This window comes from Panthera onca, chromosome C1, assembly GCF_046562875.1.
Source record: "Panthera onca isolate mPanOnc1 chromosome C1, mPanOnc1 haplotype 2, whole genome shotgun sequence".
NCBI classification, from domain to species: domain Eukaryota; kingdom Metazoa; phylum Chordata; class Mammalia; order Carnivora; family Felidae; genus Panthera; species Panthera onca.
In genome coordinates, this window is record NC_138346.1 from 168,267,634 (window position 1) to 168,292,329 (window position 24,696).

At 36.0% G+C, this 24,696-nt stretch overlaps 1 protein-coding gene across 2 annotated transcripts in view; it reads right to left on the reverse strand.

Moving 5' to 3' along the window:
* Positions 1-24,696, reverse strand: part of RAVER2 (ribonucleoprotein, PTB binding 2) — a 95,843-nt gene that overhangs the window by 36,127 nt on the left and 35,020 nt on the right. The window contains exons 5-9 of one of the 2 annotated variants that reach the window (XM_060623880.3): positions 13,373-13,499; positions 5,515-5,600; positions 3,771-3,833; positions 3,502-3,613; positions 883-1,151 (exon numbers count right to left, since the gene is read on the reverse strand). In XM_060623880.3, the coding sequence (XP_060479863.1) occupies positions 883-1,151; positions 3,502-3,613; positions 3,771-3,833; positions 5,515-5,600; positions 13,373-13,499 (657 nt within the window). Of the gene's footprint in view, positions 1-882; positions 1,152-3,501; positions 3,614-3,770; positions 3,873-5,514; positions 5,601-13,372; positions 13,500-24,696 lie in introns of both variants that reach the window. The other variant, XM_060623879.3, reaches the window with a different exon arrangement.

A 24,696-nucleotide genomic window follows, 5' to 3' on the forward strand; every position in this document is an offset into this window, starting at 1 on the left:
AAAATAATTGGGTAAAACTTCCAGAATTAAAACAGAGATTAGATTCTTTTGAGCAGACCAGAGTTTAATAACTGACTTCGACATTTTTCAGATAAAATTGGTTTTGCCTTTACATATTAAACTAATACCTAGTTACAGAGTATAAATTTAAAGTAGAAAAAATTAACATTTTGAAAAGCGTTATTATTTCATTAGAAAGCCTCATAAATAACATCATATCATTAGATAAGTATTAATGATACTCTTAAGCTTTTCCAAACTACAAATTTTGAACTTGGTTTATATTTCATTTCTAAAATATCAAGCATTTGTGAATATTAGAATTCTGAATTCTAATTGAAATACTGAATTTTAGAAAAGTATCTAGAAGAATAAAGAATCCATATTTAAGTTATTTTACATACTTAAAAAACTCATTTTCTTCAAATTGAAATTATTTTATTTACAAACTGGTAAGTAATTAAGCATAGTCACAAAATCAGCTGGCATAACTTATCAAAAGATGGGTTGTTTGCTTATAATAACAGTTTTATGAGTGCAATATTTTCTTCTATTTTGAGAAGTAAATGCACACTATGAAAAAATCATGTCATTGATATATCAATCATCTACAATTGTAATCCACATTTCTATACTTTAAGTATATTATTAACTTTCTTTGGAATTTAAAAATACTGAAGATACTTTATGATACTTCATAAATTACATTACCTGTAAAATAAGCCCCAAATTAGAATCCTCTAGAATTAGAATTTAAAAAATTTTAAAAGAATAGACATATATATTCCTGCGTATTATCTACATACATGTAGTATACACATGTATATGTGTGTACTTGTGTGTTTATGTGTGTGTATATATGCATAAACACAATTTTCTTACCCCTGAACTTATCTCCGAGCCTCTTGGCTGACTCTGCTGTTGCTTATGGTGTCCTGTCAGCAAGCCTCCTGCAGTAAGGTTTGGAAAGCTCTGAAGATAAGCCTGTGACCCTGAGAAATTTCCTTCTGCCTTCCCCACCGAGGCTGGCTGTTTCTCCTGAGTATTCCCGTGCCCTGGCCCAGCTTGTCCAGCAATGTGCTGATTTGGAAAGAATGGTAACATGCCCATTCCAGCTGTTATAGTTGTTTGAGTTGGAATCAGATTAGATGCTGTAATAAACCACAAATGCAAAAAGGTTTGATTAGACAAGAGTTCTTCACAACAGTCCTTTGGATGTTTGTTAAGTTATGGGCAAAATGTGGAAAAAACTATTTTGTGCCCATTAGAGAAGAGTTATATTTAAAACATGAAGTTAGTGGTTGTAAAGTAGCAGGTTTCCATATGGGGGTAATAAAAACAAACCCTATAACAGTAATCATGCTTTCCTTATTTTCAACAACTTCCAGGATAATCTCAAGGATATTTTTTAACTCCAAGTTTTAGCTGTATATTGTAAAATATGAGAGCAAAATGTGTATACTTTTTGGCACTTAAGTTACATCAGGTGCCTTTGTTTTAATGCCCAATCACTGTAATTTGCCTGCTTCCATAAATAATTAAGTCTTCAGCTGAAAAAATTCTCTGACACTTAAAAATAAAGTTAAATTAAATCCAACAATAGTTTTGGTCAGCCAACTTGTACCAGTTCATAACAGCTGACTATGGGTATCTTTTCCCAGCTCCTGAATTCAGTGTCTTCATGTGGGTAGTGTGCAATTGGCCATGACTTGTAGTGCTTACACATAGACCTCTACAAATGCTATGAAAATCAAGACTTTTTTTTAGACCTAGAGAGCTGGTTTTTAAACATCAGCATAACCCTGGTTTAAAAAACTGTAATATTTGTGAATAGATAGGCACCAATTTAACACATGAAAGCTTTACATTTTTATTTACAGGAAATACCAAGAAATTCTGGAAGAGATGAAAATTTTAATAGGAAAATTTTGAACCATTCCACTTTTTAAAAATCTATGGCTCACAATTAGAAGAAAAGAGCTAATTTTGATAAGTACGTTAAGTCAAATTTATATTTTACAAATTCACTGAACAAATTTCTTAAATTATTTCTAGTACTAAATAGAGGTGGATACTTCAGTTCTTCTAGCAATGTATTTATTTGGACATTTTGAATTTTAAATGTTCTTAAAGCAGTTTATGCAAAAGCAAATAGCTTATTATTTAGCCCAACACAAATAATAAACATCTGCATGAAGGGTGGGTGGCTCTCGGTTAAGCATTCAACTTCAGCTCAGGTCGTGATCTCACGGATAGTGGGTTTGAGCCCCACGTGGAGCTCTGTGCTGACAGGTCAGAGCCTAGAGCCTGCTTTGGATTCTGTGTCTCTCTCTCTCTCTGCCCCTCCCCTGTTCATTCTCTGTTGCTCTCTTTTAAAAATAAATAAACGTTAAAAAAATTTTTTTAAACATCTGCATGAACTTTTAGTGATATAAAATTTAATTTTTGGAAAGGGCTCCATCATACCATAAAAATTTCTACACCTGTCTGTATACTAGTTTAACTTTCACCCAGTCAATTTAAACAATCAGAATTGATGGATTTATTTGATCATTTGACTTGCTGGCTTCCTGCAAAGGCAAAATATACTACCCTATAGTTAATTGACTTTTTTTTAAAATTACTTGTGGCCCTTCTCTTTTCCCAGCATAATCACTTAAGACAAATTTCAATTACACTTCAAACTGAAAGTTCCTTTCAAGTCGCATTCCAATAAGAAATCTTGGTATACCAGATGCTTTTGTTTTTCTAAAAAATAATTGTTTTGTTTAAATTTGTCATCTTTTCAGGGGCACCTGGGTGGCTCGGTTGGTTAAGCGTCAGACTTCGGCTCAGGTAATGATCTCACAATTGTGGATTCGAGCCCCTCATCGGGCTCTGTCCTAACAGCTCAGAGCCTGGAGCCTGTTTCAGATTCTGTCTCCCCCCTCTCTGCCCCTCCCCCACTCGCGCTGTCTCCCTCTGTCTCAAAAATAAATAAACATTTTAAAAAAATGTTTAAATTTGTCATCTTTTCAGAAACACAGAGTACACATGTTGTTATTTTTCTTCGACTACTAGTTTGGAGATCACATTTAAAAAATAATACAAATAAATCATCAAAGTTTACCAAAATACCACATATTTCTTTAAAAGCTAAGGGTTTCTTATTCAGGCAAAAATTAAATGGATATCTATGTAATATGTTGTCAGCCCAGTGGGCAGCACGTCACTCTCAAAGGGATCTATGTCTTTGCCTCATGCTGCTGTGAACAGTCATCAAATATTAAAGCATATCCAACAGGGAAAATGTGATCTTGGCATGGAAGCAAGTCCATCAATAACTTATCAATAGTTTTCTTATATGAAAAATAGAAAAGCCAAGAGGGCTCTTAAAATTTTAAATGACTGAATAAAACTCAAATTTAACCTTTCTGTAAATAAAAGCAGAATATAGGTAAACCATCTTTAAATCTCAAATCTGATTGTTTCCAGACTTCTCAGTAAATGCATGTCATTTACTTTTATGTGCTTCTCCATGATGACCCAACTCTGTTTTCAAAGGAAGTGCTGACCCCATCCCTACTGTGGTTTGAAGTATCATGGCTGGGGGATCTCCAAGTAAGCCCGGTTTCTGCAAAAGAAGAAAAGAAAATAAGACTTCTGCTCATGGCAGCAGGATATCACCAAATGAAAAGGCTACACATGTGAATGTTCATAAACAATCTGACAGCCTGAATACAGAAAAGGAATGAACTCAATTCTAAAGAAAAAAACAATGCCATACTTACATTATTAGGAATATTCTCAAACTTCATTAATTGTTGCTGTGCCAATGGTACATGAGAAAGATTCTGAAGGAATAAATTAGAAGTATTACCCATAACTGTGCTCTGTGAAAATGATAAAGCATCAAGTTAGTTTAATTTTGAAAAGCTACTTTTCACAGAACCCAATTCATTTTAAAGTTCAGTTCTCCAGTTGATCTGAGCAAAAGCCAATAGCTTCTTAATATCCTACTTTCCTACTTCAGGCAATGCTAATTAATTCTTTTAATAATATACAAGATGTGATTATGTGGTCATAGAACTAACTCCAGATCTTCTTTTTTTCTTTCATCCTTCTTCCTCCCCCCACCCTCTTTTGGCTTTATGTCAGTGTCATTCAATCATTTATTTATTCATTTAATCATCCAACACATATTTACTGAGCACTTACTGTGTGCCAGGTACAGTGCTACATAATGTGAAATACAAAATACGATCTGCCCTCACAGATCTTAGAGGTTCCTGAGGGAGGGAGACATTAATATTAAAAACATATAATTATAATGGTGATGAGTATGTGAAAGAAAAATACAGGAGCTATGAGAATAGTTGGGGATTTGATTTAGGTTGGTGAATTCAAGGAAATTTTCCCTGAGGAACTAACTCTTGCACAGAGATCTGAAGGCTGTGGAGAAAGAACTAGGTGAAGTCTGGGGGACTTAGGTGGTATTGAGGTGGGGAGCATTCCAGGTAGAAGCAGCAGCAGGAGCAAAGAACAAGAAGAGAGCAAAGTCCTTCGAGGACCAAAAGCAGGCCATTATTGCTGGGATAGTGATACCCAATGAACAGGAGAGGCAGCAGAGGCCAGCTTGGATAGACCTTCTGGGCAAAATTAAGCATTCTTGTCTTAATTCTAAAATAAAGAGAATATCATCAGTACTCTGAACTCCCCTCTCATGTCACTCTTCACAACTTATTATAATTAACATTTGTTTTCTATATTTGTTGAAATTCTTCAAGAACAAAGGACCATGAATGTTTTTGTTGAACGCTATAGCCTCAATGACCAGCACAGTGTCCAGTACATGTTAGATTCTCAATATGTTGACTAAATGAATGAATAAAGACCCTCTAATGTACAAGGTCCTACGTTAGATTCCAAAAATGAAAAATAAATAAAAGATAAACCTTCTCTTCCAAAGCTCAGTTTAGGACTACTCATTCATTAAGCTACATTAATCATCTATCATACATTAGGTTGGATTTGTAATTAGGCTTCTATATAGACACAGCCTTAAGCAGTACCAGAAATTAATGAGTAGCATTTATCTCCAATATTATGTTTATATACAAATACGTTTTAAAATACTTATCTGAAGAAGGTAAGAAAAACATTTTTATTCTTGTATGAATTATTTTCATATAGACTAAAATTTAAAAATTAAGAGTTCACATTCATTCATTTTTTTCTTTCTGTGAATACTTTGAGTTAAGACCACATAAGACTTGTTTTTACTACTTATTTCTAGAAAAATATGCCACAAAATACACCTCTCTTCCCTTAATGCCCTATAAACAGAACTATACTGCTTTGATCAGCTTAATTTGATCTGATGTCCTGTGTTTTCATGTAGCCATAGTTATTACTAAGAATTTTTTTTTAGAGATGAAATACTCATTTAACTTCTCAAGAATTTTAAATGTTAAGAGCAAACAAATGAGTCACTCCAAATGTTTGATACTTCAGTACTCAATGCCATTTATATACCTGATGTGCTTTATTCAGATGTAAAAATGCAGGGGAGATGGATGGATTCATCAGATGTGGCAAGCTGTGAGGTGTTCCAAGAACTGCTTTTAAGAAAATAAAATATTTAACTTCATGACATACACGGGATTCAAAAACAAATAAACTCCAAAAAGGGTAAATAAATATAGTTTTTTAAAACTTTTAACAAGTTTATTGAAAGGTCAATTATATACTGACCTTGTCACACAAGAAGTAACAAGCTCCCTTCCCCGTGATTCAAAATCAGAATTTGATTTCAAATCCCAACACCTTCTTGTCAAGATAATAAAACACCAACCCTAGGCTTTCTCTTCTCTAGTTCTTCGAGCAACAAAACTAACTCCATGTATTAGAGTAAGTATAATACTAACTGAACCCCTGTCATTTGCTCCATATTTGTGTTAGATTTTTGGGGTATGTTGGCAGGGAGTAGGGTGGGTGGGAAAGCCAAGAACATACAGTCTTTTCCTTTGAAGAGCTTACAATCCATTTAAGAAGAGAATATATGTACATAAAAATATTTATATAATAAAAACAAAAGAAACAATACACAGTTGATAAAAGGAATAAATAGCCACACTTTTTACCAAGTTTGCCTGACGACAAATACCAGAGTATATATTAAAAGAGATGTTTTCAAAATAAAAATAAATAATATATAGACAGAACCATGAGATAGAAAATATGTGAAGTAATTTCATCTAATTATTACAAAGCAACTAGGAATGGTCAGGCATAGAAAGTGCTTCAAAAAGCATTTCATCTTAGGGAGCCTGGCTGGCTCGGTTGGTAGAACTTGTGACTCATGTGGCTCTTGATCTGTGGGTCATGAGTTTAAGCCTGACATTGGATGGAGAGCTTACTTAAAAAAAATAAAGAATTGTGTTGTCTTATTTATAAAAAAAAGAAAGGGAAAAAAATAAGTGCCTTAAAAAAAAAGCATTTAGGGGCGCCTGGGTGGCGCAGTCGGTTAAGCGTCCGACTTCAGCCAGGTCACGATCTCGCGGTCCGTGAGTTCGAGCCCCGCGTCAGGCTCTGGGCTGACGGCTCGGAGCCTGGAGCCTGTTTCCGATTCTGTGTCTCCCTCTCTCTCTGCCCCTCCCCCGTTCATGCTCTGTCTCTCTCTGTCCCAAAAATAAATAAAAAACGTTGAAAAAAAAAAAAAAAAGCATTTAATCTAACAATCAAAAGTATTTGAAATTCACATATAACATGTCTACAAGTTTATCCCATGTTTTAAAAAGCACAAGTTTTTATTACTTGCTAAACTAGTCCATCTTTGGAAAACTGTTTAAAAGTGTTTTCTTTGGTGGCAACTGGGTAGCTCAGTTGGTTGAGCTTCCAACTTCGGCTCAGGTCATGATCTCATCATCCATGAGTTCGAGCCCTGCTGACAGCTCAGAGCCTGGAGCCTGCTTCCAGATTCTGTGCCTCTTTCTGTCCCTCCCCAACTCATGCGCGCTCACACTTGCTCTCTCTCTCTCTCTCTCTCTCTTGCTCCCTCTCTCTCTCAAAAATAAAATTAGAGCAAATTGTTTTCTTTAGAAGGATCCTGTTTCACAACAGGTGGTAGGAAGATTAGGTCATTAGCTGAGTTGTTTATAAAGACAGATTGTTTATTAGGAAAGAGGGATAAAACGGTCATTTCATAACAATAAAGGGGTCATCAGGAGGATACAACAATCTTAAATGTGTCTCAAATAACAAAGCTTCAAAATACAGAAGGCAAAAATTTCTAGAACTAAAAAAGTAGACAAATCCACAATTATGGTTAGAGATTTCAACACCAACTCCTCTCTTTTTTTCAGTTAGTCACTGTATTTTGTTTTAAAACATTAAAAAATATTTTTTCACGGCTTTTAATGAAGACAGTATTTCCCAGTTTAAAACAACCACCACCAGAATCAAAACACTCTGGAAATGTCTACAGTCTCACATATAACTGCCTTTATCCTTAACTTCTTCCATTGTGCCCCATCCTCCCCTCAAGAAGTCCTGAACAACACTATCAATCAACAATATGTACAAAGGACTATAATACATCATGACCAAATGAGGTTTACCCTTGTAATAAAAGGTTGGTTTAACATTCAAAAATTAATGTAATTCATTATGCTAGCAAACCAAACAAAAACAAAAAACACATATGATGATCTCAATTAATGGATAAAAGCACTGGATAAATTCTAGCAATTATCACGACAAAACTTCTCTGCAATATAGAAATAGAAGGCAAATTTCTCAGCTTGAAAAAGCAAATCTGTGAAAAAGCTATAGCTAATATGACAGTAAAAGAATGAATGTTCTCTCCTCAAGATCAGAAACAAGGCAAAGATGTGCATTCTTACCAGTTCAATGCACAAATTATGCTGAATTTCTGTATATTGCAATAAAGCAAGAAAAAGAAGTAAAAGTCACACATATTGGAAAGGAAGAAGTGAAAATGTGTTTATTAGTGGATTACATGATTGTGTATATAGAAAATCCTAAGAACAAAACCTACAAGAAATAATAAGCTAGGTTGCAAGATACAATATATACAAAATCAAGTGTACTTTCATATGCTAGAAATAAGAAATTCGAAATTTAAATTTAAAGGCAATACTATTTAAAATAGTATCAAGAAATGTAAAATACTATGAATAACTGACAAAATATGTGTAATATTTGTACCTTGAAATTTACAAATTATTTCTGAGAAAAATTAATAAGACCTTAATTGAGAAATATACCATATGTATGGCTCAACCTCAACACTGTTGTCAATTCTATCCAAATTAGTATAGATTTAACACAATCCCAATTAAATTACTGACATTTTTTCATGGAAATTGACAGTCTAGTTCCAAAATTTATATATTAATACAAAGGACAGAGAATAGGCAAAACAAAACAAAGGATTTACACTCACTGATTTCAGGGCTTGTTATAAAGCTACATTTATCAAGACAATGCAGTACTGGGATAAAGACAAATGTTTAGATCAATGGAATGGAATGGAGAATCCAGAGATAGAGCCATACACACATACAGAGTGAACTGATCTTTGAAAAAAGGCGTCAAGCAATTCAATGGAAAAGGATAATCTTTTTTAACAAACGATGGTGGAACAACGGTAAAAAAATTAACCTGCACCTTTACTTAGCTTCACACCATAAACAAAAATTAACATAAACCAGAAATCTAAATATAAAAGACAAAATTATAAAATTTCTCAAAGACAATATATGAGAGCATCTTAATGACCTAAAATTTGGCAAAGATTTTTTTTAAGATTTCTTAAATATGACAAAAGATGTACAAATTTTAACCAAAAACAAATTGGACTTTGCCAAAATAATAAATTTTGCTCTTCAAAGGACACTGTTAAGAAAATAAAGGAAAACTTGCAGAGTGAAAGAAAATATGTGCAAACCCATACATACAACAGTGGACTTGTACCTCGAATAAAGAACACTTACTACTTAATAAGAAAAAGATAATAAGAAAAAGATAACTACTTAATAAGAAAAAGGCATAAAATATTTAAAATGATATAACAAAAAAGATATAAAGAGGACTAATTAGCATTTTAAAAGATGTTCAAAATCATTTAAAGGAATAGTCAAAATCACTGTGAGATACCCAATAGAAAGGCTAAAATTAAAGGAGGAACATAACAAGTGTTGGTGAGAATATGAAGCAAACTGGAGCCCTAGATATTGATGAGTGAGAATGCAAAGTGGTTTAACCACAATGGAAAACAGATGGGAGAGTTTCTTATAACTCAAACCTACACCTACCACATGCCCTGGCCATTCCACAACTAGATATTTAGCAGGGAGAAATAAAAGCATAAGTCTGCAGAAAGACTAACACACAAATGTTCGCAGAAATTTTATTTGTAACAATCCCAAACTAGAGATAACCTAAATGTTCATCAACAATTCAATAGATATGCAAACCATGGAATGCAATATGGCTCCATTAAAAAAAAAAAACAAAAAACTACTGATACATGAAACATGAATGAGTCTCAAAATAGTAATTTTATTTTATTCCATTTATATAAATTTCAGGGTGATTCCATTTATATAAATTTCTAGAGAAGACAAACTATAGTGACAGAAGTCAAATCAGTAGTTTCCTAGGGATGGAGGAGAGGGAGATTATAAGAAGACAAAATGAAACTTCTGAGAGTTATAAATATGTTCATTATTTTGATTATGGCAATACACATATGGGTGTATACTTATATATAAAAATTACGTACACAATGGTTTTATACATATGTCAACTTATAAATTTTTACAGTCTAAATATGTGTAGATTAATATGCAAATATAACTCAATAAAGCTGTTAAAAAAACAATTTAGACTATAAGTAATTGCATACTAGTTAAAATTTAAAAGGGACACACACACACATACATATAAAGAAGGATGTCTAGAATATTTACATTGTATTTTGAAGTTGGTTAAAAGGTTTGGATTGAAGAGAAAAGATCAGTATGGTCAGAGTAACATAACCAAACTGGGTCTGAAAGGAAAATCAAGCTGATGGAAGTGTACAGATTAGACAGAAAAGGCAGAGTAGTTGAGAATTTGTAGAACAGACCATATGTGAGTAACAAGGTATGTATAAGCTGTGGAACAGAGATACAGAGGAAGAAGATTGATCTGTAAATAACTATTTAAGTTCCTTTCATTATAATTAACAGTTGCTTTAGGTGCAGGAGATGAACAAGACATAAATCTTTGTAGTTATGGAACTTACATTCTAGTGGGAGAGGCAAACTAAAAACAGGTAAATAAGTGTGAGTTATTTGAGAAATGAAATGAGAAGGAAGAAGAGCGAGGGTATAAATATAAATATCTATACTACTTAATATAAACATAATTATAATAAATTATAATTCTTAGGTTGCTCAGAGCCCTCTGTGAGGAGCTCAAAATACAGTAAGGGATAGAGTTAGATACAGTAAAGGACAGGGGCGCCTGGTGGCTCAGTCGGTTGAGCGTCCGACTTTGGCTCAGGTCATGATCCTGCAGTCCGTGAGTTCGAGCTCCACGTCAGGCTCTGTGCTGACAGCTCAGAGCCTGGAGCCTGACTCAGATTCTGTGTCTCCCTCACTCTCTGCCCCTCCCCGACTCATGCTCTGTCTCTCAAAAATGAATAAACATTAAAAAATTTTTTAAAAAAGATAAAGGAAATACAGGTGGCATTTACTGATTAACAAGACACTTAGTCAGTCTTTCCTAACCACCAAGAAACTGTCATTACATCCTCCAGAAGCTTTGCATGTGTTTACATTAAGGAGATTTAATCTTCCTCCCTTGCCACTCCACACAAAGGAAGAAAGCAACCTTGGTGAAATAATTTCTCCATCAGTGTAATACTGAAACATCCTATTTAAAATTGTGAAACTATCCCTAAAATAAGCATAACTTATTTCTTGGCCATACATCAATCTGAGTAGAAAAGCAGAGTAGAGAATATATATTCTCAGATGAAAAGACAAAAACTAATATTGGACAGGAGTTACTAAAGAGAGCCCAGAGTCCAAAGATGTGGACAATACTTTCTAAAAGACCCAAGAGCATGAAATACTTCCCTCAAACACTAATACAATCTTGGACTGCATGAACAGCAACAGAATGATCACAGGAGGGAAATCCCACCACATTCTATGCTGATCAAAACCCATTTACAGGATATGTTCATGTCTGTGTATACCCTATTTCTGGACAAATCAGAAAACCTAGGCTGTTATCTACAAGAGGACAACCAGTTGGGGAGGCCTGAGAGCGTATCTTGGGACATATTATGGAAAGCCAAATACAAAACGGTAGTCTTCAAAGAAGTTAACGAGGTGTAGAAAAAAATACTAGAATTCTTGTTCATATTAACTTTCATCCTTAAATAAAAAATATTAAGTTTTATCATTTCTTAATATACAGGTCAACAAGGGTGCATTTATATAACTGACATATAATTGATACATATACTGTATACACTGGGGCTCTGCTCAAAATTTATTTTACTGATATGGCTGCATATTCAAAAAATAAATAAATTTTAAGAAGACCACTGACCTGGAGAATGGAAGACAGGGAAAACCAAAAATGACTAAGGTCTCATGGTAGCTGTCTTTTCAAATATTATTAGAAGTCTTTTCTTATGGAAGAAGGAATAGATTTATTCTGTGTTTCTTCAGAGGAAGAACTAGAATAAGTGGCTAAAATTATAGGGATTACCATCTAATATTTAAAAAAAACTCTAGTAAATAAATTTGTCTAATTAGGGAATAGGTTGCCTTGGGAAATAATGAGCTTCTCATGCTTTAAGTAATCAAGACGTAAAAAACTATCTCTATACCATTAAAATTGTAGAAGAGATATCTGATTATGTAACAGGCTGAACCAGAAAACTTCTAAAGCTGCTTCTTACACACAAATAATTGATGATTACGGGACATATTTATTACTATGACTATTGTTGTATAATACAAAATTTAACTGGTCTTTGTCCCTGGTTCCTAGAAGGAATACTAGATCCTCACAATTTTCTGAGTGGTACAAGTATCTTTGTTATGCTAATGAGGTGACTCAAGGTGGGCCTTTATGGGGGGATTGCTCTTGCCAGAAACACCAGCTATGTGATTAGGGGGCTGGGGCTTTGGGCCACGTGGTATCAGCAGGACCTCCTGATCTCCAGAGAGAAGAGTGAAACTGGAGATTGAGTTCAATAACAGGTCGTCATTGCTTACATAACAAAACTTCAATAAAAACTCTGAATGCCAAATTTAATTCAGTAGACATCTCTAGCTGGCGAACATAGAGATGTGCTCTGACTCCATGGGAAAAGATCACCAAAGCTCTGCATTCAGGGCCCTCCTAGACCTAGCTCTAAGAGTATTTTCTTTTGGTTGTTTCTGAGTTGTAGCCTTTATAATCAAACGGTAATCATAAGTATAGTGCTTTCCTAAGCCCTATGAACTGTTTCAGTAAATCATCAAACCTGGGGTGGTCATTGGAATCCCTGAATTTGTAGCCAGGGGGTCAGAAGTACAGGTGGCTTGGGGCCCCCCCTGAATTGACACCTGGTGCATAAGGAGAGGCAGACCTGTTGGTGACTAAGCCCTTAACTTCTGGGGTCTGTGCTAACCCTGGGTAGTTAGTGCTAGAACTGAATTGCAGTCCACTAGCTGGTGTTGAAAGAACATAACCAGTTCAACCAGTCAGCGTTGAAACAAACATAAAATGTACTTAAACATTTTTATTCTAAACTTTAATGTTAAATATAAAAATTCACTTCATAATGCTAAAGTATACATTTTATGTACATATAGTTGTACATTTCAAAAGGTAGGCTCTTATCAGAGAAGGAATACTAAACAGATATTTAATATATACCAATATTATAAAGATTTCCATAATGCTTTTGTTACTTTCTACAAAGTAAAACTATTTTTCAACAAAAAAGAGCAAAAAGGAAACATAACTTCAGCATTTTTGAACAAAGTAATTCTGCTAAAAATATTACTTAGAAAAGTATCATATCGTCTGTTGATACAGTCCATAACAATGTAGTGTATTAATTATCTGGTCTTTAAATTCCTGTCATTTAATTATGAGCTAAACTGGTTTTAAAAAGGTAAAAGAAATCAGGAAACATATAAGCAGATTGTATCTACCAAAAACAGGCAAAACATATTATCACCTCAGACCATTAATTAAAATTCATGACAAGTCCTAGAAAAATATTTTTGGACTAATTTAAATGTGTTTTTCATATAAAACAGCACAAACTGACTTCATGCCAACCTTCTATATTTAATCAGTGCCATGTGCTTACCTGGTTTAATAGCTCGTCCACAAAGCTGGGGTTGTAGAAGGACTTGTAACAGGGCAGGGTTGTTCAAACTTTTCATAATTTGTACAGGATTTGGCTCTGGAAGTAAGCCTTTTTGATTACTGTGCATCTTTAATAAATACAGAAATAGGAAACATTATAACAAGGATAAGTACAAAAGATGAAATTTTAAAGGTTTTCTTTCAGAAATTCTCATTCATCTGATCTTTTAATGATACAGGCAAATTGCTTTCTATGATACTTTTTTTATATATTCTACAATTTCTAATTATAACGTTAAGATATATACTATAAATACTGTACAGCATATACTGAAATCATCATAAAATGTCTCAGTGAAATACAAATCGGCTCTAAGAGGACTAACGATTTAATAAGATAAAACAAAAACAAAAACAAAAACAATTTAGGTAGCTAAATCTCTTCATACAAGTAGAAAGATGCCAAGGGTATCTGAATATATTAACAGGGAGATAATCTGTCGACGCAGTATGAATATCTTATACTACAGAAGAGCCTTACTATAATGTTTATCCAAAGCATAATAATGTGGGTTGCCTTACGAGTAAATTTTCTTTTAATAAAGGTCTTTATTAAGTTAATCTTCTGATACAAAGCTGAACTGGACTGACACACATGTAATTAGGAGCTTCCTAAAATTCTGAAATTGTGTTCAGTTTTAAAAACCAACCTGATAGATGAGAATACTAACGTACGGTTATAAAAAACTATAAACTTCTAGCCATGAAAAAATGGAGAACTGACAATGCACCTGGAATCCCACTCTAAACCCAGAAACTATGAAGACAGAGGGACAGGGTGACAAATCTGAGAATGGGACACAAAACCTGTGAGAAATCCCTGGAGAGATAGAAGGCAGCAGGTCCTAGTGCAGAGGCAGACATCAACAAGGAGCATGAGAGAGCCTGGACCTACAGCCAGTTTGGGGAAGGGCTTTTTACTTGTGCAACTATGTTGCTGCCTCCACACTGCCCTCTAGAGATGAGGACTTTCCCGGCCAGCACAAGAAGGGAAAACAGCAGCATCAATCTAGTGACAGCCACAGGACCAATGAATTAAGGGTTTCTCAAAGGTGCGGGATTGCCTGGTTGAGGTGGGAAAAGGGTTGCAGCCAAGGACAAATAGTAAAGGCAGAGGTACTCTGCTTCGCTCCTCACTGGCCTTCCCTAAACCCCAGCTAAGATGAGTAGGCTTTAGCTCTCCCCTGTCCAGCCTCTACTCCCTCAACCTCTAAACATTCACACACAGGGAAGCTGATATCCTCCCAGGGAAATACATATTCACAGAACACAACAACTAGACATGTGGAGAGAATGGAGCCCCTTAACTGTAAGAGACACCTGTAAGAGGCAAACCAGAATTAATGGACAGGATATAAGAATGCTGCATAGTAACAGACATAATAAATATCCTTTAAAAAAACATTTTTATCAGTCATGTGAATCAAGGAGTAGTAGTTACAAAGAATAACTAATTTGAAATAGTGGGTATGAAAAATATAAATGTTAAAAAAAGAGAAAAACAGCCCTCATTTACCACATACTTGGCATTGTTCTAAGCACTTTACATGGATTGCATCACTTAGTTTTCCAAAACAACTCCACAGAGTTGATATATTATCACCACTCTGTCCACTAGGAAACTGAAGAAACTCATACAGAGCAATACGCTATCCTCTAACCTGTGCTTGAACAGATAGGTTAAACAGAATATGTGTTGCTGAAAAACAAAACAGTGACTGGAAATATCAGTTCAAAGAAAGTTCCCAGAAGATATCAGAAAAGGATAAATGGAAAATGCAAATAAACAAAACAAAACATGGAAATAAGAAATGCAAACAAAACGAAAGAGAATGGAAGAGGTTAGAAGTGTCAACCTGTACAAAACAAGAGTCCCTGAAGGAGAAGAAAAAAAGAACAGGGTCTTTGAAGAAATAACAGCTGAGAATTGCTCATCATTAAAGAAAACTTAAAAAGCACAGAATGAAAGGGATTCACAGTGTTCCAGATATGATGTATAAGGAGGAAAACACACCTAGTCACATTTTTAGGTATGAAATTTAAGAATATCAAAGACAAATATGCTAAAAGCTTCCAGTGAGAAAGAATGTATTTCCAAAGGGAACAGGAAATGATTATCATCTCCCTCCAAGCATCAACAATGGATTTAAGAAGGCAACAAATTAGTATTTTCAAAGGGCCAAAGGAAGAACTTTGAATATAGATTTTTATAATTTTATATTCATCTAAGCTATTACCTAAATATGTGAAAAGAAATTAAAATACTTCCAACTATACAAATTCTCAAAAGTTTTTATTTACCACATTAATACCATCTCTGAAAATCACATGAGATGCAGTAAATACAAGACATGTTACATGATATGTGCAAATAAACATATGTAAGATCAGAGTTAATTTCAATCTTGCATACAAAACCTAGTACCATGGGGGGAAATATTTAAGGCAACTGTAAAATAAAAATGTAGATACCAACATGGTGGTAGGTGGGATAGGAAGAAGGAAGTAAGACGGAGATAAGAATGAGTTAAGTGGCTCTCCACTGTTATTCAACATAGTATTGGAAGACTTAGCCTTGGCAATCAGACAACACAAAGAAATAAAAGTCATCCAAATCGGCCAGGAGGAGGTCAAACTTTCACTCTTCACAGATGACATACTGTATATAGAAAACCCAAAAGATTCCACCAAAAAACTGCTAGAACAGATCCATGAATACGACAAAGTCACACAATATAAAATCAATGCACAGAAATTAGTTGCATTCGTATACACCAATAATGAAACAACAAAAAGAGAAATCAAGGAATCGATCCCATTTATAATTACACCAAAAACCATAAAATACCTAGGAATAAATCTAACCAAAGAGGTGAAAAATCTATACACTGAAAACTATAGAAAGCTTATGAAAAAAATCGAAGAAGATGCACAAAAAAAAAAGAAAAAGGAAAAATATTCCATGCTCCTGGATAGGAAGAACAAATATTGTTAAAATGTCGATACTACCCAAAGCAATCCCTATCAAAATAACACCAGCATTCTTCACAGAGCTAGAATAAACAACCCTAAAATTTGTATGGAACCATAAAAGACCCCGAATAGCCAAAGCAATCTTGAAAAAGAAAACCAAAACTGGAGGCATCACAATCCCAGACTTTAAGCTGTATTACAAAGCTGTAATCAAGACAGTATGGTAATGGCACAAGAACAGAAACTCAAACTCAGATCAATGGAACAGAATAGAGAATCCAGAAATGGACCCACAAACGTATGGCCAACTAATCTTTGACAAAGCAGGAAAGAATGTCCAATGGAATAAAGACAGTCTCTTCAGCAAGTGGTGCTGGGAAAACTGGACAGTGACATGCAGAACAACGAACCTTTCTTACAGCACACAAAAATAAACTTAAAACGGATGAAAGACCTAGATGTAAGATAAGAAGCCATCAAAATCCTCAAGGAGAAAACAGGCAGCAACCTCTTTGACCTTGGCCACAGCAACTTCTTACTCAACACATCTCCAGACGCAAGGGAACAAAAGCAAAAATGAACTATTGGGGCCTCATCAAAATAAAAAGTTTCTGCACAGTGAAGGAAACAATCGGCAAAACTAAAAGGCAACAGAGAGAATGGGAGAAGATATTTGCAAACGACATATCAGATAGAGGGTTAGTATCCAAAACCTATAGAGAACTTATCAAACTCAACACCCAAAAACAATCCAGTGAAGAAATGGGCAAAAGACATGAATAGACACTTCTCCAAAGACGACATCCAGATGGCCAACTGACACATGAAAAAATGCTCAACATCACTCATCATCAGGGAAATACAAATCAAACCACAATGAGATACCACCTCACACCTGTCAGAATGGCTAACATTAATTAACAACTTAGGCAACAACAGATGTTGGCAAGGATGCAGATAAAGAGGATCTCTTTTGCACTTTTAGTGGGAATGCAAACCGGTGCAGCCACTCTGGAAAACAGTATGGAGATTCCTAAAAAAATTAAAAATAGAACTACCCTACAACCCAGCAATTACACCACTAGGTATCTATCCAAGGGATACAGGTGTGCTGTTTCAAAGGGGCACATGCACCCCAATGTTTGCAGCAGCACTATCAACAATAGCCAAAGTATGGAAAGGGCCCAAATGTCCATCGACTGATGAATGGATAAAGAAGATGTGGTATATATATAAAATGGAGTATTACTCGGCAATCAAAAAGAATGAAATCTTGCCATTTGCAACTACGTGGATGGAACTGGAGGGTATTATGCTAAGCGAAATTAGTCACAAACAGACAAGTATCATATGACTTCTCTCATATGAGGAATTTAAGATACAAAACAGATGAACATAAGGGAAGGGAAGCAAAAATAATAGAAAAACCAGGAGGGGGACAAAACACAAGAGACTCTTAAATATAAAGAACAGAGGGTTGCTGGAGGGGTTGTGGGAGAGGGGATGGACTAAATGGGTAAGGGGCATTAAGGAATCTACTCCTGAAATTATTGTTGCACCATATGCTAATTTGGATGTAAATTAAAAAATAAATTTTTTTAAAATGCAAAAAAAAAAGTTAAGTGGGAAGAAAGAGATACTAATAAATCTAGGGATGTAAATAAGTTAGGGACAGTCACCAAGAGGATAAAGATAGAGAATATTACTCTCAAAAAAGAGGAAGAAAATTCTTATTCATCCAACAGTAGATGGGAAATGAAAATAAAGGGAAAAAGTATAGGGTGCCTGGGAGGCTCAGTCAGTTAAGCATCCAACTTCGGCTCAGGTTATGACCTCAAGGTTCAGGGTTTCGAGCCCCACATCAGGCTCTGTGCTGACAGCTCAGAGCCTGGAGCCTGTTTCAGATTCTGTCTCCCTCTCTCTCTGCCCCTCCCCTGCTCATGCTCTGTCTCTCTCTCTCTCAAAACAAAAAACAAAAAAAAAAACTAAAAACATTAAAAAAGGGGAGGGAACATGATATAAAAGAATAATCATTACTACATATTCAAGCAGTTTAAATATACCAACTAAAGACATACTTTTTTAATTTGATTTTTAAACACATGTTTTTAGAGCAACATGTTAGCTATAAGACACATACCTAAAACAAAATGTAAAGAAAGGTTATTAATAAAGGGACGGCAAATATAAACTAAAAGAAAGCTGAAGTAGCAATTCTAACATCAGAAGAACATATATACTGGTAAAATGATCAATATGACTACAAACAAATGTGTACCTAATTAATAATACCTATACCTATCTATGTATCTATGGAGAAACAACTTACAGAATAAGGAGAAAAAAGAAAACCCAACAATTACACAGATAAATTCTAATACATTTCTCTCAATGACAGATCAAACACACAAAAAAATAAGATATTGAAGATTTGAGTCATAATAAACTCAAGCTAATATTTATACATACATATATGCATATATAACTTTATAACTCACAAACATAGAGTCTGGATTGTTTCTGAGCACACATGGCTCATTCACAGAAAGTAACCATGTACCATAAATTACAAATCTATGTCAGAAGAATAGTTTTTGAAAATTTGTAAGTGGACATAAAACAAAAACAAAAGCTTTGAGTATAAAAGGAAATAAAATAATTTTAAACATTTATAACCTGAAATTTATGACATTGTTTAGAATTGTGGAATCACTATATTGCATACCTGAAACTAAAATAACACTCTGTGTTATAAAATTATTAAAAACACTGTAAATTATAAAAACTTAAAGCCAAAATAAAATTTATGACACACAGGTATAGCATTAGTTAAAAAGAAACTTGCTTTAAATATATTCATCAGAAAACAACCTAGATTGAAAATAAAGGTGCTAAGTACTAATATCAATAAAGACAGAGGAGAAAGAGTAAACCTGAAAAAGAAAAAAACAAGGATATCATAAAGATAAGGCCAGACACTGTGGAAAACAGTACAGAGGCTCCTCAAAAAAATTAAAAATAGTATTACCATATGATCCAGAAATTTCTCAATTGGATATTTACTCAAAGAATATAAAAACACTAATTTAAAAAGATATAGGCACCCCTATGTTTACTGCAGCATGATTTACAACGGCCAAGATGTGGAAGCAGTCCAAGTGTCCACTGATAGATGAATGGATACAGCAGAGGTGATACACACACACACATACACACACACACACACACACACACACACACAGAAAATGGAATAGTTCTCAGCCAAAAAAAAGACTGAAATCTTGCCATTTGCAACAACATGGATGGATCTAAGTGAAATAAATCAGAGAAAGGCAAATACCTTATAATTTCATTCACATGTAGAATTTAAGACACAAAACAAAGAGAAAGACAAACTGAGAAACAGACGCTTAACTGTAGAGAACAGATGGTTCCCAGAGGGGAAGTGGGCGGAGGCAGGGGCGAAATAGGTGAAGGGGATTAAGAGTACATTTATCATGATGAGCACTGAGTAATGTACAAAATGACTGAATCACTATACTGTACACCTAATAATATAACACTATGCTACCTATACTGGAATTAAAATTTAAAAAGAAGGGCGGAAATATGCAAAAGGTAGAAACAAACACAAGAAAACTGTTTCTCTGAAGAGATATAATGGGGAAATCTTTTGCAACACTGATCAAAGAGAAAAAAAATAAATAAAATACACAATGAAAATGAGAACAGTAGGAGTACCTAAGTGGCTCAATCGGTTAAGTATCTGACTCTTGATTTTTGTCCAGGTTATGATCTCACTGTTCCTGAGATCAAGCCCTGCACTGGGCCCTGTGGTGACAGTGTGGAGCCTGCTTGGGGTTTTCTTTCTTTCTTTCTTTTCTTTCTGTTCTCTCTCTCTCTTTCTCTTTCACTCTCCTTCCCTCTTTGTCCCTCCCTAGCTCATGTGCTCTTCTGTCTCTCAAAATACATAAATAAAATTTTAAAAAATGAGAACAGACAAAATAAATTTTAAAAATATTATAAATGACTATGTGCCAATAAATTTGAAAAATTAACCAAAATGGATGATGAATCGGTGGAATATAATCAAATGCCAAATATGGCATAGAGACAAAAATAAAAGTAAAATGTCTAAACATCTATAGGAGAAACTTAAATGGTAACCAATGATTTTCCTCTGTATGAGTTTCCAGGACTAGGTCTACATGATTTCATGGACAAGATTTCTCTAATTTTCAAAGAATGGGCAAGCCCTATTTTATATGAATTGATCCATGAAGTAGCAAGAAAAGGGGAGCAGGTGACAGGTCAGAGGGAAGATGGCGGCGTAGGAGGACGCTGGGCTCACCGCGCGTCCTGCTGATCACTTAGATTCCACCTACACCTGCCTAAATAACCCAGAAAACCGCCAGAGGATTAGCAGAACGGAGTCTCCGGAGTCAAGCGCAGACGAGAGGCCCACGGAAGAGGGTAGGAAGGGCGGCGAGGCGGTGTGCGCTCCACGGACTGGCAGGAGGGAGCCGGGGCTGAGGGGCGGCTCGCCGGCCAAGCAGAGCCCCCGAGTCTGGCAGGCAAAACCGGAGGGGCCTGACGGACTGTGTTCCGACAGCAAGCGCGACTTAGCGTCTGGGAGGTCATAAGTTAACAGCTCTGCTCAGAAAGCAGGAAGGCTGGAGGACAAAGGGAGGGAGAGCTGCTGAGCCCCCAGACGGCAGAGCTCAGCTTGGCGAGGAACAAAGGCGCTCGCCAGCGCCATCTCCCCCGCCCATCCCCCAGCCAAAATCCCAAAGAGAACCAGTTCCTGCCAGGGAACTTGCTCGCTCTGTGCAAACACCCAACTCTGTACTTCTGCGGAGCCAAACCTCCGGCAGCGGATCTGACTCCCTCCCGCTGCCACAGGGCCCCTCCTGAAGTGGATCACCTAAGGAGAAGCGAGCTAAGCCTGCCCCTCCTGCCCCCGTGCACCTTGCCTACCCACCCCAGCTAATACGCCAGATCCCCAGCACCGCAAGCCTGGCAGTGTGCAAGTAGCCCAGACGGGCCACGCCACCCCACAGTGAATCCCGCCCCTAGGAGAGGGGAAGAGAAGGCACACACCAGTCTGACTGTGGCCCCAGCGGTGGGCTGGGGGCAGACATCAGGTTGGACTGCGGCCCCGCCCACCAACTCCAGTTATACACCACAGCACAGGGGAAGTGCCCTGCAGGTCCTCACCACTCCAGGGACTATCCAAAATGACCAAACGGAAGAATTCCCCTCAGAAGAATCTCCAGGAAATAACAACAGCTAATGAACTGATCAAAAAGGATTTAAATAATATAACAGAAAGTGAATTTAGAATAATAGTCATAAAATTAATCGCTGGGCTTGAAAACAGTATAGAGGACAGCAGAAAATCTCTTGCCACAGAGATCAAGGGACTAAGGAACAGTCACGAGGAGCTGAAAAGCGCTTTAAACGAAATGCAAGACAAAATGGAAATGACGACAGCTCGGATTGAAGAGGCAGAGGAGAGAATAGGTGAACTAGAAGATAAAGTTATGGAAAAAGAGGAAGCTGAGAGAAAGAGAGATAAAAAAAATCCAGGAGTATGAGGGAAAAATTAGAGAACCAAGTGATACACTAAAAAAGAAATAATATACGCATAATTGGTATCCCAGAGGAGGAAGAGAGAGGGAAAGGTGCTGAAGGGGTACTTGAACAAATTATAGCTGAGAACTTCCCTGAACTGGGGAAGGAAAAAGGCATTGAAATCCAAGAGGCACAGAGAACTCCCTTCAGACGTAACTTGAATGGATCTTCTGCATGACGTATCATAGTGAAACTGGCAAAATACAAGGATAAAGAGAAAATTCTGAAAGCAGCAAGGGATAAACGTGCCCTCACATATAAAGGGAGACCTATAAGACTCGTGACTGATCTCTCCTTTGAAACTTGGCAGGCCAGAAAGGCTTGGCACGATATCTTCAGTGTGCTAAACAGAAAAAATATGCAGCCGAGAATCCTTTATCCAGCAAGTCTGTCATTTAGAATAGAAGGAGAGATAAAGGTCTTCCCAAACAAACAAAAACTGAAGGAATTTGTCACCACGAAACCAGCCCTACAAGAGATCCTAAGGGGGATCCTGTGAGACAAAGTACCAGAGACATCACTACAAGCATAAAACATACAGACATCACAATGACTCTAAACCCATATCTTTCTATAATAACACTGAATGTAAATGGATTAAATGCGCCAACCAAAAGACACAGGCTATCAGAATGGATAAAAAAACAAGACCCATCTATTTGCTGTCTACAAGAGACTCATTTTAGATCTGAGGACACCTTTAGATTGAGAGTGAGGGGATGGAGAACTATTTATCATGCTCCTGGAAGCCAAAAGAAAGCTGGAGTAGCCATACTTATATCAGACAAACTAGACTTTAAATTAAACGCTGTAACAAGAGATGAAGAAGGGCATTATATAATAATCACAGGGTCTATCCACCAGGAAGAGCTAACAATTATAAATGTCTATGCGCCGAATACCGGAGCCCCCAGATACATAAAACAATTACTCATAAACATAAGCAACCTTATTGATAAGAATGTGGTCATTGCAGGGGACTTTAACACCCCACTTACAGAAATGGATAGATCATCTAGACACACAGTCAATAAAGAAACAAGGGCCCTGAATGATACATTGGATCAGATGGACTTGACAGATATATTTAGAACTCTGCATCCCAAAGCAACAGAATATACTTTCTTCTCGAGTGCACATGGAACATTCTCCAAGATAGATCATATACTGGGTCACAAAACAGCCCTTCATAAGTTTACAAGAATTGAAATTATACCATGCATACTTTCAGACAACAATGCTATGAAGCTTGAAATCAACCACAGGAAAAAGTCTGGAAAACCTCCAAAAGCATGGAGGTTAAAGAACACCCTACTAACAAATGAGTGGGTCAACCAGGCAATTAGAGAAGAAATTAAAAAATATATGGAAACAAACGAAAATGAAAATACAACAATCCAAATGCTTTGGGACGCAGCAAAGGCAGTCCTGAGAGGAAAATACATTGCAATCCAGGCCTATCTCAAGAAACAAGAAAAATCCCAAATACAAAATCTAACAGCACACCTAAAGGAAATCGAAGCAGAACAGCAAAGGCAGCCTAAACCCAGCAGAAGAAGAGAAATAATAAAGATCAGAGCAGAAATAAACAATATAGAATCTAAAAAAACTGTAGAGCAGATCAACGAAACCAAGAGTTGGTTTTTTGAAAAAATAAACAAAATTGACAAACCTCTAGCCAGGCTTCTCAAAAAGAAAAGGGAGATGAACCAAATAGATAAAATCATGAATGAAAATGGAATTATTACAACCAATCCCTCAGAGATACAAACAATTATCAGGGAATACTATGAAAAATTATATGCCAACAAACTGGACAACCTGGAAGAAATGGACAAATTCCTAAATACCCACACTCTTCCAAAACTCAATCAGGAGGAAATAGAAAGCTTGAACAGACCCATAACCAGCGAAGAAATTGAATCGGTTATCAAAAATCTCCCAACAAATAAGAGTCCAGGACCAGATGGCTTCCCAGGGGAGTTCTACCAGACGTTTAAAGCAGAGATAACACCTATCCTTCTCAAGCTATTCCAAGAAATAGAAAGGGAGGAAAACTTCCAGACTCATTCTATGAAGCCAGTATTACTTTGGTTCCTAAACCAGACAGAGACCCAGTAAAAAAAGAGAACTACAGGCCAATATCCCTGATGAATATGGATGCAAAAATTCTCAATAAGATACTAGCAAATCGAATTCAACAGCATATAAAAAGAATTATTCACCATGATCAAGTGGGATTCATTCCTGGGATGCAGGGCTGGTTCAACATTCGCAAATCGATCAACGTGATACATCACATTAACAAAAAAAAAGAGAAGAACCATATGATCCTGTCAATCGATGCAGAAAAGGCCTTTGACAAAATCCAGCACCCTTTCTTAATAAAAACCCTTGAGAAAGTCGGGATAGAAGGAACATACTTAAACATCATAAAAGCCATTTATGAAAAGCCCACAGCTAACATCATCCTCAACGGGGAAAAACTGAGAGCTTTTTCCCTGAGATCAGGAACACGACAGGGATGCCCACTCTCACCGCTGTTGTTTAACATAGTGCTGGAAGTTCTAGCATCAGCAATCAGACAACAAAAGGAAATCAAAGGCATCCAAATTGGCAAAGATGAAGTCAAGCTTTCGCTTTTTGCAGATGACATGA